The following is a 17674-nucleotide window of genomic DNA, read 5'->3' as shown; positions in this document are numbered from 1 at the left end:
AATCCCACCTTTAGAAAGTTAAAAACTAAATTTTTAACCAAATCAATGCAATAATTGTTTTTTAGTGCATGTAAACATACCATGTTTATATGTATGGGGCAGCAATGTTTTGATTAGGGTGAGATAGGGGGTCCTTTAGGAGTCTTGTGTATTGGGACCCAGAACTTAGTGCTACGCAACAGCTCATTATACACAACTGCTTATGCATTTGATTATTATATTTTTTACTAACATATTTTTGCTTGCTTTGAAATCTAAGTCAAGAAGATGAGCAGATATCAAGTATTTTTGATAACCACTCAAAATATATTCTTCTTATCAAAATTGAAAGAAACAATACATTTAGCCAGAAAGATGAAGTGCTTTATTGACACATTATTTTCAGATTTTTAGGGGCCACATAACATGAAATGTTATTAAATAAATAGGGACGAGTTAGTCTTGCAGACATGCTGTCAATTGTGTGAGTCTGATGTAGGTCAGAATGAATATGCATCAACACATTTGGCAGGCCAAGCCAAACGACTCAGCAGGTCCCACTTTGGGTACCCCTATAATAATCTGGCTAAAACTGATCATCACATTTTAAGCAGAATAAAAGTGTAAAAATAAGTTAACCGGTGTTAATAGTAAAACAAAAACAAAAAACTGTAAAGGACGAAGGTGTAATGTGATTTCTGTTGCAGAAGAACATCTTGCATTTAATTTTTGAAACATTCTTACTAGCCATAAAAGTGTAAATAAAAGTAAACCGCTGTTAAAAGTAAAACATTGTGTACTGCTTTGAATGAAGTCTGCCAACATCTTGTGTATGGACAGACGATGGAAAACGGACGTCAAGCGACTACTTTTGTTTACACCGCCATGTTGGCAGGAGAAGCTGCAGCTAAATCGAATACCAGTGTCTACTTCAAGCCTTCAGAGTTTGCTATACATTTTAATAACACAGATATCAAACAATACAACACAAAACTTGATTTTTGAAACGTGTCCAACTTTTATTATTCTGTGTATCCAGTATGCTTTTTACGTCTTTTATGCCGGCCATAACTATAGTATCTACAGTATACTATTTCTGACATATACAACTACCTTATTAGTTAACGTGGTCCTACAGTGTTTAGTGGATCCAATAGTGCCCTCTTTCTCCCTGTAAATACAATAACTTGCTTAATTTTAGCATAGGAGCAACAATTTAATTTCACATTTGTTTTCTGATATAAATGACTAATAGCTGAGTATTTAGCTTCCATTTTTAGTTGCTGCAGTCATAACACATTGGTCCACCTCACCTTTATTAAACAAAAATAAGAAGCCATAAAAACAGATAATGAGATACACAATAGAGAACGTGTTATATTCTATACTTGATGTTCACTACACAGACGGAATCTGTTGTTCCAGGGATTTTAATGGGGATTTTTTTGCTGGCTTCTAGCTTAAAGGGAAACTGCACTTTTTTTGGAATTTTGTTTATCATTCACAATCCCTATGTGTGACAAGAACACATATCTTTCTTTCTTTTTTTTTAATGCATCCTATTTTGTTATGTACAGCAAGTGCAAGGTTGCTACCAATGTAGCGAATGTGACAGATCTATTGCACCCGTTACACCCTCTAAAAAAAACTTCCAAAAATACTCCATTTACATGTCGTGATCTGAATATCAACTAAATTACTTAATATGTAAATAGATATCTTAATATAGTTAAAGTTAAAGTTAAAGTACCAATGATTGTCACACACACACTAGGTGTGGCGAGATTATTCTATATTAAGTATTAGCAATATTGTTATTATAAGCACAAACACTGGGGAACTACTTTTAGCAGCGCCGCGATCATAGAGAACTTATGCAGCTATTAACATACTGAGCTGCTGCATCGCTTCTGAGTTGGTAAAAGTTGTCAAACACTTGTTTGGACCACCTTTTTTTTTCAACCTCTGTTGGGATGATGATTAGTTCTTCATCTAAAGAGGAAGTTATAAACATCCCGTAAGTCTACATCCGAGTGAGAGCCGACATTGTACAGTAAGAGAAAGGTTTTATTATGTTTGTAGTTTGTATTTCTAGTTTATCACTTAGCAATAGTGCTACTTGCTGGATCTGTTTGTCACTTAGCTTCTAAAACTTGTAGCTCATCCTCCTTATATTTACACTTAAAAATATAACGTTCTGGAACATAATTTCTACCAAATTAGTCTTTGTTGGCTCCTTGTTTGCCTAACAGAGTTTGAACAACTCCAAAAGACGTGGAAAAAACGTACTTACTCACTTTTTTCCTGCCATTATGGTGTTTGTTTTGATTTCTTCTTCTGTTTTGACTTGTTTCCTATCTTACCTTCCATTTGTTTCCTTTGAAATATGTTAGAAGTGTCCCGATCCGATGTTGATATTGGTGTGATACCAGTAAAAAAAAAAAAAAAAAAATATCAAATGATATCAGCTTGCATCCACAATCTTTGATATAAGCTCTGATACAAGCAGTCCTGCAGTGTTTACTTGTGCAAAGCTGGACAGCCAATTAACATCTAAATGTCCTCCTATAACCACACATAGCTGGTCTTTTATTGTATTTTAGTGAAGTCATTTAAAAAAGGTAAACATGGTAGGCTGTAGGCTACTACGAGCTAGCAGCTACACACCAGCTAAGCACACACTAGCACACAAGCTCAACATACATAATAAGCGTCCTTAATTAAACAATATTGCAGTCTAAAACACCACGTTTGTTAACATAAACAAGTTTCAAATAATTATTGTTGCATATTATTTACACATACAAAGCATATTAAAAAGTGTCCAGTAACAAACGTGACCGCATCATTCAACTTACTGCGTCATACTTTTAATTAAATTAATTATTGTGACCAAAACAAACAATTTGCGGCAAAAACAAATTATAACACGCACACACACACACACACACACACACACACACACACACACACACACACACACACACACACACACACACACACACACACACAAAAGAATCAATATGACATAAGGTTAGTGTATTTATACCTACTATTGTTCTCTAAATAATTACTCTTGATCAGGCTTTTTCTAACATTCTAAACCGCAAAATAATACAAGTATATGCTATGATTTCTATCAGATTAATATCAGTATCGGCCAATACTCAAGACTCCAATGTGAGTATTTTATCGGAAGTGAAAAACTTGTATCAGGACACCCCCAAACTATATGTAATAAAAAGCCAAAAAACAAGAAATAAAAATGCCAAACTCCTCCGATTTTTAACTATGGAAAGTCCAACTCTTATGGTTCGGTTTACTAAAAAGAGCTCTTTCCATATTTTTTTCATATTCTTTCATATTAGACCGGTTGGGTTTGTTATTTGAACTAATTTACTACAAAAAATAAACTGTGTAAAATGAGTTACTAATCAACCATCAATGAAAGTTTATTTATATAGCACTTAATCACAAGTGTCTCAAAGGGCTGCACAAACCACAACGACATCCCTAGATTCCACTAATTTACAAAATATCCATGTTGTCAAATGTTTATTATGTATCCCAGGCAGGAGTCTCACTTCGAAGATGACTGCAATTATTCCTGAGGTCTACTGAGGGGGCACATTTTGTCCTACATTGTACTTGACTTCAGGTGCATTTAGCCTTTCCTTTCCACTGTAACTATTGTACATGAAAGGCTAACTAAAGGAGAGTTGATACTACATTGTCATACAATCAAATCGCAATGACAATGTACGCATTGTGCAAATGTATTATGGTCTAATATAACATCTATAACACGAACACAGCCCACATGGGTGTATAGCCAAACAATCACACTCTCATGTGTTAAAGAGAATAATAATATTCCAGTGTTTTCATTAGCAGGCACGCAGTGTAACATGGTTGTCTGTTACAGAAGTGGGGCGGCTGGGCCGTTCCTCCTCTGCTGCTGGAATGAGACAGGTAGGCGGAGGAGACGTCCAGAGGCAGAGCAGTCTACCAGCACGAGAAGCCTTGAACCAGGTGAATATATGAGTGCCTTATAACTCCAGACTCTATTAAGTTTATTCCGAGAGAACATTAATATTGTCCTCATTATTGCCTCCCCTCCTTTTGGAGACAGTGCTCCTGCAGGTCTATTTATAGCTGCTAGATATGCCCACTGAGCAGAATAATGTTCTAGCCTGGTTGCAAGAGAATAAGAGCAGGTGTATGACGCAGGCTGCCGCGTAAGCGCTCAAATGTGTGAGAATAGTGGTGGCGAGAACACGCTGTTTCAGTGTGGTGGGCTGCAGTTGTCTTGCAGCATATATAGCTGGATTCTGGCGGCGTGGCAATTGCTGACGCACGTTGAGTGTGCTGCAGAGACGTCTGCATGCGTCTGCTTGGCTCTGCTTCCTTGTGGAACAGATGAAGTGGTGCTACATCCTGGTGGATGGAAGCAGGAACTGCAGTTGTGGTCAATAAGGTTTCACAGTGGCTTGTCCTGTTCAAAGCTGCCAATATGGCCTACAGAATATAATAGGGATGTAATGCTAAACGCTAACATAATAAACCACGATGAAACTCCCCACGGTTAGTATTACCGTTTTAAATTAAAATGATCTTAAAACCGTGATTTTAACACTTTGATGAACTCACGGACCAGTGACAATGCTAATTTATTGGAGAAGCAAGCTTAAATGCTAGCACGAGTACAAGAGACATTAACCTCTTCCCCCATTAAAAATGACATACCCAAATCTAAACTTGTGTAAACACATTGCTGTCTGAGCAACCCAGAACTTCCACTGTGCACGTTAAACCTACATGTGCTCTCTTGGTCAGCTAGACGGATCGATACTCCAAGGAATGTGAAAACCGGAAGTGAATTTGCGTGAAGTCACATAAATAATCGTGTATAAAGAGAGAATGGCCAACTTGGTTTCAGACCATCTCATAAATCAGTGGTTCTCAACCTTTTTTCAGTGATGTATCCTCTGTGAACATTTTTTTAATTCAAGTACCCCCTAATCAGAGCAAAGCATTTTTGGTTGAAAAAAAGAGATAAAGAAGTAAAATACAGCACTAAGTCATCAGTTTCTGATTTATTAAATTGTATAACAGTGCAAAATATTGCTCATTTGTAGTGGTCTTTCTTGAACTATTTGGAAAAAAAAGATATAAAAATAACTAAAAACTTGTTGAAAAATAAACAAGTGATTCAATTATAAATAAAGATTTCTACACATAGAAATAATCATCAACTTAAAGTGCCCTCTTTGGGGATTGTAATAGAGATCCATCTGGATTCATGAACTTCATTCTAAACATTTCTTCACAAAAGAAGAAATCTTTAACATCAATATTTATGGAACATGTCCACAAAAAAATCTAGCTGTCAACACTTAATATTGCATTGTTGCATTGTAATGAATGGAATATCCTACTTGATTTGATGTTCAGTTTATGAACTTACATTCATATTTTGTTGAAGTATTATTCAATAAATATATTTATAAAGGATTTTTGAATTGTTGCTATTTTTAGAATATTTAAAAAAAATCTCAAGTACCCCTTGGCATACCTTCAAGTACCCCCAGGGGTACACGTACCCCCATTTGAGAACCACTGTCATAAATGATTGGTCAAAACGCACGCGCGTGACTCCAGGGCGCCATGTTTGCTTCCAACTTTGAGCTGGCCACAGCTGGAGCTATGCGTACTCTGCACTTCCTTATTGGACATCTTTTTTAATTGAAGAGTTTTTTGCCAATATTAACAAGATGAATATAAATTGATTTTATTGTAAGTTTATGAGCTGCAGTATGTTTAAAACTACATTTTAACGTATTATTATAGTTTATCTTGTCAGGAAAACTAATGGCAGAACGACCACAATGCATCCTTCTGGGCACAGCTGCACACATTCTTGGTGGCAAAGATGGTGCCTCTTGTTCAGTTGGTCATACTCTCTTTATATTCGACTCTGAAACCAACGAGACGCGCCCAACTCATGTTTTTTTTTTCATCATTAAAAAAACTCCACAAACTTTACAAATTAAAACAGAATAAACATATTTATCCACTCCAATAAAATAACATGGCTCTTAAGTAGCCAGAACAATTTTAATATATAACATATATTTCGTCTGCCAAGAAATAATTTTGTGTGCTATTTATTTTTTTATTTAGATAAAACATGGTTATAAGTGTGTATAATTACTTTTTGAGCACATTCAACAATACCATGATAATAATGTTAACTGTGATCATTTTGGTGACAATAACCTTGATATGAAATGTTTATATAGTTAGAGCCCTAGTATAAAACTACAAGATTAAAATAGAAAATAATATGAAACGTCACTAATGTTGGACATGAGAGAGGAGCTGATCATACTAACTGTTAGAATGATAGCATTTTAGCAATTTTTTTTGGCATAGAACTCAAAGTCATGGATATTGATACTTGGTGCTATTTTGCATGCTAGCATCTGAGCCAATGTGTAAGTATAAAAGTCAATGTCATGGATATTGTTACTTTCAAATTATGGAAAATGGTAAAAAAGAATAAGTCAAATTCAAGAGAATTTGTGTTTCATTTTACTTTTTATTAAGTATGTTTTGTTAAACATGACAATTCTTCCTGTTCCTTGGCTGTAAGGAACATATGGTGCATTCCATTAACCTCGGAATTTGGGAATTTACAGTTAACTTACAGTTACATCCACGAAAGCTATTTTTGTGCTTGCCTTATCTGAATGCAAACAACTTATGGAAAAATATGCACTACGTCTGCAACCATCAAACACGGTGGATGGCGAGGAAACACAAAGACTTTATTTCTAGCAATGTAGAATGTATAAAACACTTTAATAAAAAATAATCGACACCACAATGACATTACCGTGTATAAAAATCCAACATATGTATATGGCGGATTTAGTGCGACAATAAATAGTGCTGCAAGAAGTGCTAATAATGGGCATTACAGAAACTTCTATTATTGTTCACACTCAGAGCCGCCATCTTTGAAGCCAACTCAGGGGTGGGGAGACTCTACAACTTTCAGAGTAGGAAATCCGACCTTGGGGGTGTTAAATTTATGACTAGGAACTGGAAAATTCTGACTTGCCAGTACAAATGGAACGTAACCAACAGACACACAGATTGGCCGGATCATGCGTCAAGCTGCCGGCCATCTTGCGGCAGTCATTTGCCAAGACTTACTATTATCAGCAATACCGTATCTTTTTTTTTTTTTTTTTCAATTAAGTGCATACTGTAATATAACTGCTCTAAAAGGTGATGCTACTGTGTCACCATTTAATAAAAATATTTTTCCTCTTCTCTCTTGATGATTGCTACTATGAGTGTGCTACGCTATAAATACTACGATTCTTGACAGGTATACCTAAATAAAATAACCGCTGTCACTCTGACTTGTACTAGTAGACTGGGCCAGTGTGACTGTTGCAAGATGTCGGCCGCCTTGACGCAGCCTAGTGGCCAACACAGGCGCCAAGTTCTATGGTGCCTACGATAAGGAATTTCTCTGAAATGCAACAAATTGAATTCCACTTCCTGTAATTCCAATTCAACATGCTGTGGGGGTGGGGCCAATACACACCATACTCATCTAACCATGGCTTTGTGGACCCCTTCAAATGTTAAAAAGGCAAACCCTTTTAAAGGCATGCTGGAACAGAAAGGCCCTTCCCAAATTACGATTGAAGTAACAAGTCCTATGTAGTCATGTTGATGAAGAGGTACAGTACTGAGCAAACGTCTAAGCCTGTGCCCAATTTAATAGTTTTAATGACCTTTTTGTTGTTGTTTAACAACTTCTTCTAACAGTGCAGTAAGTAAAAGACTAGAGACAATTAGCAGGATTACACTAGAAACACAAAACACATTTCCACCAAACCTTGTAGATGGTTGACACATAAGCCATGTAAAAATATATATATTTTTAAATTTTGTGAACAGTTCTGCCAAGCGATTTAAGTGTATAGGTCAGGGGTCGGGAACCTTTTTGGCTGAGAGAGCCATGAAAGCCAAATATTTTAAAATGTATTTCCGTGAGAGCCATTTAATATTTTTTAACACTGAATACAACAAATGCGTGCATTTTTAAGTAAGACCAACATTTTTAGAATATAATATGTCTCTTATTCTTTTTAATAACATTGTTATTCTGAAGCTAACCAATAATAAATAAAATACTTCTTACCATTAATGCGACTTCTTGAACATGTGCGGTAGAAAACGGATGAATGGATTAAAATGCGTGAGAATGTTTTATATTTTGAACGTTATTTTTAACACTGTGATTACCAGCGTAATTATTCATTACTTATCGTGTTAAGCAATGTCAGCTAAGATTTATCTGAGAGCCAGATGCAGTCATCAAAAGAGCCACATCTGGCTCCAGAGCCATAGGTTCCCTACCCCTGGTATAGGTGGTCCTCAGGTTCCGCATCCACAACACAATACAAGTCGGAATCCATACCTAAATGACCACTTAAGTCTCTCACTCTGTATGTGCTTCACACAAAGCACATAAAAGAGAGTGAGAAAAACTCAGCCACTTACTGGCCATAAACACATCACTTTTTAATCATTCATGACACAGCCATCAGAAGGGTCTGTCTTACTCTTAAGAGACACAATGAAGAGAAAAAAGTTAAGGAATAAGCAAAGTGGTTCTTCCACATGCAAGGAACACACTGCACACACACAAGCTACTGGTTCTTCTGCCACACCTGCTGTAAGTACTTCTCCAGCGATATACGGGTTTACTTAACCATAACATTCATGGAAGCCTCCTTTCGTAACCATGAAGTGCCACCTCTAAGTCACAATGACCAAATAATAGTTCAGGGTAGGGCTGGATGACTATGGCAAAAATAATAATCATATTTTTTTGACTGATATTGGAATCACAATTAACAACAACATTCATTAAATTGAAAACATAAATATTTATTGCACTGCAAAAACGCAACTTTAAATATAATTCAAAAGAACAATGGATATAAATGACAAACAAATAAACAACAAGTAAAATAATATTAGTAACAGTAATAAATTAAAAAAACAATAGTAATATAAAAAAAAAAAACAGTTTTTTCGTTTTTTTATTCCGTTTTTACCTTTCACACTTATTTTACCACCATAGAGTGTGCACTTTTTATGTCAAATATAACTTTATAGAGTGTTTCCTAATGCAAAAAGAAAAAAACTAAACAAATGCAAAAATCCTCACATTTATTGGTGCAATCCATCTTTGGACACGTTTGACCAATATTTTAAGTCAAAGCATAATCATTTGATAAATGTTATAATACTTGCTTTAAGCATTATACATTATACTTGTGTAAGGTACTTTTTTTGAAACCTTTATTTTGTTAGAACAGTCAGACCGGATGTTGCACAAAGTGCTGTTATTGTGAAGTGGGGAAGTGAGTTGTTGGGGGAGACTATGTGAGGCTCATAAAAAAAGAGACAAAACCTGCTGTCCTGTATGTACATTGATCTTACATCAGTGGTCTCAAACTTGCGGCCCGTGGGCCAATTGTGGCCCCCAAGACAATATTGTGTGGCCCCCCACCTTATTATGAACGTTTATTGTTAGTTGGGGTTGCAAGTTTTATATGAATGGCACGTTACAGTGTTGTGTGCAGGGTTGCACGAACCTACCAATCACGATGGGGCATATGTCTCTCCGGGCGGGACATTGACCGGGCTCGATGCAAGCAGAGAAACATTAGTCATTGAGTAAAAGTTACAGCAGCATTGCCGTGGAAAGTTTTTTTTTCCGTGCCCAGCTGGCTGCTTCGTTTCTATTGGGCACACATTCATGCGAGCATGCTGTGTTAACAACACTTGAAAAAAAACAAATGTTTGAAGTTTTTGCCCGGGGGTCTTTACACATGTACTGTATATGTCTCTGTCTGACAAAAAAGTAAGGAACTCAATGTAGCCTAATGTAGTCTGCAGTCACATAGCGACACCTGTCCGTCGGCAATAACAGTCCCCGATAACCCGGATCAATTATAGGGTCACGACCGTTATTTGTGGGTCATTATTTGCATTATTTTGCATTGTATTTGCATTGTCTCGCGCCATGAACACTACATATATTTCTATTTGATGTCATTAGTTGTTTTTTTTTCTGTTTCTATGACTACATTTAGAAAAGCACAGTGTCATTTCCGCTTCTTTTCACACGGCAGATAATCGCCTTTTTGCACTCACTATCCCGGTACTTTGTAGCATCTACAGATGCCACGGTGTTCATGTCATCATGAAAGACATGAGCATCGAGCAAAAAACAAAGAAGACTCCTACCGGGCTATTATCTGCCGACCACCGTGCTGCTGTTACAGAAAAAAGAAGCGAAAATTAAGTTCTCCTTGCCTCGGCTAAGCACGACAGTGACACCAAGTGGATCTAAAATATATTCCACACCCCAAAAACTATTAGAGTAGTAAAGTATTTACTTTTTTTTTTTTTTTTTTTATCTTACTTTGTGTTTAAAAGTAAAAATAATAACATTTAAGAAAAAGCTTTTCTTGTGGAATGCCTGATGCGGCCCATTCTCACAGACTCTGCCTCCAGCGGTCCCCAAGTAAATGGAGTTTGAGAACCCTGTCTTACATCGATGATGTCGTTCACAACAATATAAGCAGATGATATGTGTAGTGGGTGTATGGATTGTTCTTGTTAGCTTTAGCTTGGTAGTTTCAAGTGGTCGTCTCCACTTTGTTTAGCTCAAGAGAGGGCGGTTGAATGTTTTGGGGATAAATGAGCGATGTTTCTTGTCCACACAATGACAACATTTCACTCAAATTTATGTAAATTCCTCTGATATTCAGCGTTTAACAGCGAATTTTGGTTTGATCTGTGACGGCGTCCATGGCTATGTTAACACAGAAATCATATGACCTTACTTTTTTTGTTGACTTTAGTGATTATTAATTAGGCATACTAGCGCTGTGTCAAATCAAAAGTAGCAACCATGGTGAGATCCCAGACTGAGTGATCTATTTTTGGTCTCATTCGTTTCACTGTCACAAGCGCAGGTTTTTGCGTGCAACTTGTGCGGGCCCATGATGTTTGTTTTTTTATTATTAAAAGGGACAAGCGATAGAAAATGGATGAATGGATGGATAATATTTTTATGACTGTGAGAAGCCATGATCGAAATCAAAAGTTCATCAATTGTCCAGCCCTAGTTCAGAGTATGTCATCTGGGCCTAGATCCAGAGCACATTCTGTCCATAGAAGACCTACTCTGTAGACCAGTGTTAATTGAGCCAAGGCAAATATCTATGGATAATCTCACAGCACTTGTGTTGAATGACAACAGACATCAGGTTGATTATGTACCTTCTGCCATCTAGTGGGAGGGCATTTCATTGCTCTGCCTACTAATTAAGTGAAATGGGATAATTGCAGAGGCAGTGCCAAGTGGTTGGGAATCAGTGCTGTAGACTGTGTTCACTGATGAAACCCCTTTCATTGTGTCATTAGCTGCACGGTCTGGCGCAGTCTCAAGCATCCTGCAAGCCCAGCAGCCCCAGCATGTCCCGCCAGCAGCAGCAGCTTCAGCTCCACCAGCAGCAGTTGCAGTTGAAGCAGCAGCTCCAGCAGCTCCAGCAACAGCACCACCTGCAGCTGCAGTTCCAGCAGCTGGCCCAGCTGGCTCAGGGTCAGCCCGCCTCGGCCGGCGCCGGCTCCACCCCGTCCGCCATGCAGACCCAGAGAGACGGCAAGCTCCTGGAAGTCATCGAGCGCAAACGCTGCCTCTGCAAGGAGATCAAGGCCCACCGGCGCCCTGACAAAAGCCTGTGCAAGCAGGACAGCATGCCCATCCTCCCTAGCTGGAGACGGACACCCGAGCCGCGCAAGACCGGCACGCCACCTTGCCAGAGGCCGCAGGCCGTCGTTTGGGACACTGCTATCTGATGCAGACCAGCTGAATGTGCTTGTGCTGTTAGACAAGATGGTGGCTGCTTGCATCACCTCCACAAATTGTGGAGCCAGTCGGACAATTTCAATGTTAAACTTGCTATAAAGTCCCTTTCCGTGGGTTCTGATTGCCAATATTGTTACCACTATTAGTAATGAGTGAGGTGAGAATTGCCAAATGTCCTCCTGACTACTTGACACATAGAGTTCTTATTTTTGTCTCTCCAACTCCCAGAAAGGAACCAGGCAGAGAAAGAGCTGCTCTGTGGGCGAGTACAGGTTTGGACTCATCGTGAAAGTGTTTTTCCCAGATGTCTCGGTGTCAATAGATTGTTGTCGTGGATGCAAATAATCATTGCCGAGGTGTAAAAGCTACCTACTGTATGTTCGCATAATCTTTGTAAAATCATCCTTTTTTTTTTTCAATTTTATAGCAATATGCTCCCAGCGCCGGGGGGGCGACATAACTCCTAGCCTATAAACATACATATCTTAAGACTTGAATGAGTCATATTTACTGCGTCATTCTCTGCATGTCACAATAGACATACAGTGCTGTACAAATGTCGCTGTGCGTGTATAAAGATGTTGTGACACATTTTAGGTACAAAAGGGTAGATAAAGGTCCTCACTGAAGGTACGACTTAAAAGGGCCGTGAGTGTTGATCACCTCAAACAGAATGCTGGAACAATCTGCACAACACTTGGGAGAAATCAAACCCTAATGTACTGTAAATAGTTATGTACAGTTGTATTGAAAATGTAGCAATTATTTCCATTTTCATACTTGTACTCGATACATATGATGTAGCATAATACTGTACAAAATTGTTTGTTTTTTCTAGGAGTATTTTATCTTCTGCTGCAGCCAGTGCTCGCGTTACTTAGAGTTCCGAAAAACCGTAAACGTCCTCGAAAAGAAAGATACAGTCCAAACGTTTATTTATGCAAGATTCCCTTTAAGATCAGTTGTTTTTTTTCACAATACTGTTTATTTGTGGACAGATTTGAACAGCTTGTCGTCTCGTTGCTGCTATCTTGAACTACTGATGTTGTTCATTCAACTGTACATGTAGGTAACAAGGTTTATATTCTAGTGCTTATTGTCACTTTTTTCTTTTAATCTCTGAAAGCCACGTGCACTGGAGTTTGTACTTTTGAAGAGTGAGCCCTACTATAAAAACAAAAAACAAAGAAAAAAAAAAACCCACAAGTATTAAGGCGCTTGAATGTCTCTTGGTCGTTGTTGTTCTATGATAGATAGCACCAAAATGTACACACGGTGAGAAATAGACCTACCTAAGTGTTGGAGAGTCACTGCTCGGCCTTTTTTGTTTGCGTTTCACCTGCGCATGTTTTCTTGTTATTTGACTAATGGGCGGCCATCTTCAAACAAACACAAGCCAGGTTGAAGGAAATGGGCAAGTGCAATGCATGCAGAGACTCTTTACACTCAAAAAATGATCCTCAATATTGTGCCCCGTTTTATTTCAAACACCAATGAATCACCTTACTATGGCTCCTTTTCCACCGACTGATAACAAACCCTATAGGGATCGTTTCCAAAAATAGTTTACAGAAGCTGTGGGTTTTGTGTGTCTACTAAAAACAGTGGCCGTTATATGAGTGCCATAATATATTGATATGGTAAGATACGGTGTACCTTGGAAATCACTGTAGTGCTCTATTTGCATTGATATTGTCATTCAAATAAATTTTATATATGAACTTTACAAAACAAACAGGATTTTTTTACATCTTTTGCTGTGTGTGCGTGTGTGTGTGTGTGTGTGTGTGTGTGTGCAGTGGACATGATGTTCCCCTGCAATGCTGCAGCACATGTTGCAACACTCAAAGCGTCCAAATGAGGGCACACTGTTCACTCTACATGCAGCGCTCCATCAATTGAACACTTCCTCCAACAATATAATAGTTTCTTTCTTAGTTATTTTCTGATAAATAACCCCCCAAAAAATGTACAATGGCTGCTTTATTCCCCCACTAGTAGCCCGAGTATAAATGCCAACAAATCCCTGCAGTTACAAATTTAGGCTCCTATTGAGCTCCATCCTCCCCCTTCTTCCAGCCTTGAATAATCCAGTCATTATCTGAGGATGAACACTGGAAATATGCTTTTGACAGTTAAATCTCCTATTTCAAGTGAAACTCAAAAAAGGGATCATTTACACGGTGATAATTGATTATCCAGTGGTGTTCTGTAGGAAAACTACAGTATTCTCTCTTCTCATCTCATTATCTATTATACAATTTCTAAACTGAATTCATTTTCAATCAGGATTTTTACTTTTTTTTTTACTTACAAGATAATTTGTTGCCAGGCAGACTTCACAGGACTCATTCAAGACTGTCCATTAGCCCACTTATGCCCATATATAGACATCAACCACCAAACCAATAAGCTGTTTTAATGGGAGCTGTTTATTCTGTATTAAATAGAAATCACACTATCGGGATTAAAATGCTGGATGCGGTGGCGTATTGTCACTGAGTGATGAGTCAAACAAAACTGAAGCATCGATGCCTCATGAAACTTAAGGAGTGATACTGTGTCCCTTGGTGTGTGTACCACTTTAAGAAAAAAAACACGTGAATGATACAGTTGCTGTTTCATTTAAACATGAAGGCCAAACTGTTTATCAGGAAGCGCTTCTTTTGGCTCACAAGTTACAGCTCGTACTGCAAGAAGTCAGAAGAGGGGCTTTATCCATCGAAATGGAACTAAGAAAAAGAAAAAAATCCTACATACGGGATAATTTTGATCTTACAGCGCCAAATAAGGTAATGAGCTGCACGTTTCTTATTCCTATCTGTGCAACTATTTGTTGAAGAAATGGAACTAAAAAAATAATTTGCAGGTGAAAGGTACATTATTAGTATAGTGTAAATACAGGTAGTGAGTGTGCCATACGCTCACTAAGGCATCACTTACCCATCACTACTGGCAAAAATGACCACGAGGTCACTCTACGGGCATTCAATCACTCATGATCACCATCACAGGGCAAGTTTATCAATAAAAAGTAATTTGGTAATGAATGCTTTGCTCAGTATTTGATATAAATGGCGTATTAAAAAATGAAAATCAGCGGCGACTGCTGACTATGGTGGGCCATTTTTATACATGCCTCTAATGCAGTTATTAGTTCTCGATGACCTTAAGAAATATGAGAAGTTTGTAAACATTAGTTTGGAAATCTTCAATAATTATAGGTGAAATTAAAAAATATTGTGCAAAGGGTTGTTTATTCCAACAATTAGATTTACAAGGTAAAACTAATATGACATATTTTCTTCACACGCAACTCAATATATTTCAAGCTTTCACTTGATATAATTTTAATGATTAGATGGTTTAATTTATGAAAACCTTCAAATATTTGCGGTTTTCAATAACTGGTGTAAGCCATGATCATCAAAATGATAACAAATGAAGGCGTGACATATTTCACTTTGCATGTTTGCATGAGTTTATATTACATAGTAGTTTCACATTTGAAGGTGAATTGCTGACATGAATGAACTTTTGCACAATATTCACATTTTTTGAGTTTCACCTGTATAAAATACAGCTCGGGAAACTGCTACATGTGGTGGTAGGGGTCGGGGGGTACTGTCACAACTAGCAAAAAACAATCACGAGGCAAGTTTATATACTAAACTTAGTTTGAAAATGGCATGCTTTGCTCTGTATTATGTAGTCATCAGTAAACATTAGTTTGAAAATCTTCACTCTGTATTAAATACAAATTCCATAATTGCTGCGTGTGGTGGGGGCAGTGTCATAAGAAAGTTTATATATTGCAGTTAGTTTAGAAATGGTATGCTTTGCTCTGTATTAAACTTGAATTACACATTGAAAAAATGAAACTAAAGCTGGACTGCTAAATTTAGTGGGGCATTGCTATGCTGCTATATCGGTCATCAATGACCCCCCAAAATATGAGAAAATTATGTATAATTTCAGTCTGTATTAAATATAAATTACACGATGCAAAAAGTATAATTGATGGAATGTCACCACTGGCAAAAATGAAAGAGTGGCTACTCTTGAATGTGGAGGGGCACTGCTATACTTGCCCCATATACAGTCATCAGTGAGCTTAAGAAACATGAGAAACAATAGTTTGGAAATTATCTTGTCATTTATATTTGTATTAAATATAAATGACATGCCTGAACACATAATATAAAACATAATCTATCGATTTATTTAGAAATATTTACTCTGTATAAAATACGAAATACCGTATTTTTCGGAGTATAAGTCGCACCTGCCGAAAATGCATAATAAAGAAGGAAAAAAACATATAAGTCGCACTGGAGTATAAGTCGCATTTTTTGGGGAAATTTATTTGATATAACCCAACACCAAGAATAGATATTTGAAAGGCAATTTAAAATAAATAAAGAATAGTGAACAACAGGCTGAATAAGTGTACGTTATATGAGGCATAAATAACCAACTGAGAACGTGCCTGGTATGTTAACGTAACATATTATGGTAAGAGTCATTCAAATAACTATAACATATAGAACATGCTATACGTTTACCAAACAATCTGTCACTCCTAATCGCTAAATCCCATGAAATCTTATACGTCTAGTCTCTTACGTGAATGAGCTAAATAATATTATTTGTTAATGTGTTAATAATTTCACACATAAGTCGCTCCTGAGTATAAGTAAACTATGAAAAAAACTGCGACTTATAGTCCGAAAAATACGGTACATATGGAAAAATAGGCACCAGTGACTTAAAAGGGAACTGCACTTTTTGGGGAATTTTGCCTATCGTTCACAATCATCATGAAAGTAAAGAACCCATGTCTTTTTTTTTTATATTAGGATTTTAAAGATGATAAAAAACAACGCTTGGAAGATGCGGCTAATGGGAGTCACCGTTGTAACCTTCAAAGCCCTCTAAAAAAACATCAAAACCCTTCAACGTTTTATACACACACTGTAAGTCTATATATAATTTAGTAACAGACACGTTCATAATAATATGTAATATGTTCAATATTTACCATATTTTGATCATTTTAATCAATACCGGGACTGACTTCTTCGGTGCATTTTATTTCCGTTTCCATAGCAGCAGACAGTCTGACTTCCAGCAACAAATGTGTGTTCCTACTTCCCGTTACAAACCGCTTGTGTGTGTTCTGATCATGGCAGACTTGGTAACAAACAACAAAGACGACTATTTTTGGACAGATGAGGATTTACAACCTTATATTTTTGAAGCTGGACCTGAGAGACAACTGTCCGTCGAGTGAGTCACACTTTATATTGATCATGATACACACAGCACATCATGCATGTCATTACATGTTATTACAACTACAGTACATACGCTGTCTGGCTAGCTGTGTAAAAACTAAACATAAAATGTGGGCTAATACTTTACAGATACTGTAATATGATTGTTCATGTTTTTCAATCAGTACAAATTGGTGTCATATCGCATTGTGTTGTGCATTACAAACTCAATCGCGTTTCGTGCTGACGTAAAAGCTAGCTTATCTCTTGCCGTAGTTAGCTTTTACGCCGATGTGTTACTACGATAGAAAAAGAGTTCCTCAGTGTTCACTCTTACAATAACAATGTTGCTACAGCTTGGTTATTACACAGGTTACGGAAGGTAAATGAAGTATCTGTGACATTTTTAAAGTGATTTAGAGGTAGAATCGATTCCTGCCATTAC

General features: G+C 37.3%; 1 protein-coding gene across 1 annotated transcript in view; it reads left to right on the top strand.

Moving 5' to 3' along the window:
- LOC133607525 (neuronal tyrosine-phosphorylated phosphoinositide-3-kinase adapter 1) overlaps positions 1-13668 on the top strand; it is a 90595-nt gene extending 76927 nt beyond the window's left edge. Inside the window, exons 7-8 of the mRNA XM_061962240.1 lie at positions 3905-4011; positions 11509-13668. Coding sequence (XP_061818224.1) covers positions 3905-4011; positions 11509-11943 — 542 coding nt within the window. The 3' untranslated portion in view covers positions 11944-13668. The remainder of the gene's footprint in view (positions 1-3904; positions 4012-11508) is intronic.
- The last annotated feature ends 4006 nt before the right edge of the window (positions 13669-17674 follow it).

This window comes from Nerophis lumbriciformis, linkage group LG09, assembly GCF_033978685.3.
Source record: "Nerophis lumbriciformis linkage group LG09, RoL_Nlum_v2.1, whole genome shotgun sequence".
In the NCBI taxonomy this organism is placed as follows: Eukaryota; Metazoa; Chordata; class Actinopteri; order Syngnathiformes; family Syngnathidae; genus Nerophis; species Nerophis lumbriciformis.
Note: the sequence above shows the minus strand (reverse complement) of the source record. Positions and strands in the feature narration are given on the sequence as shown.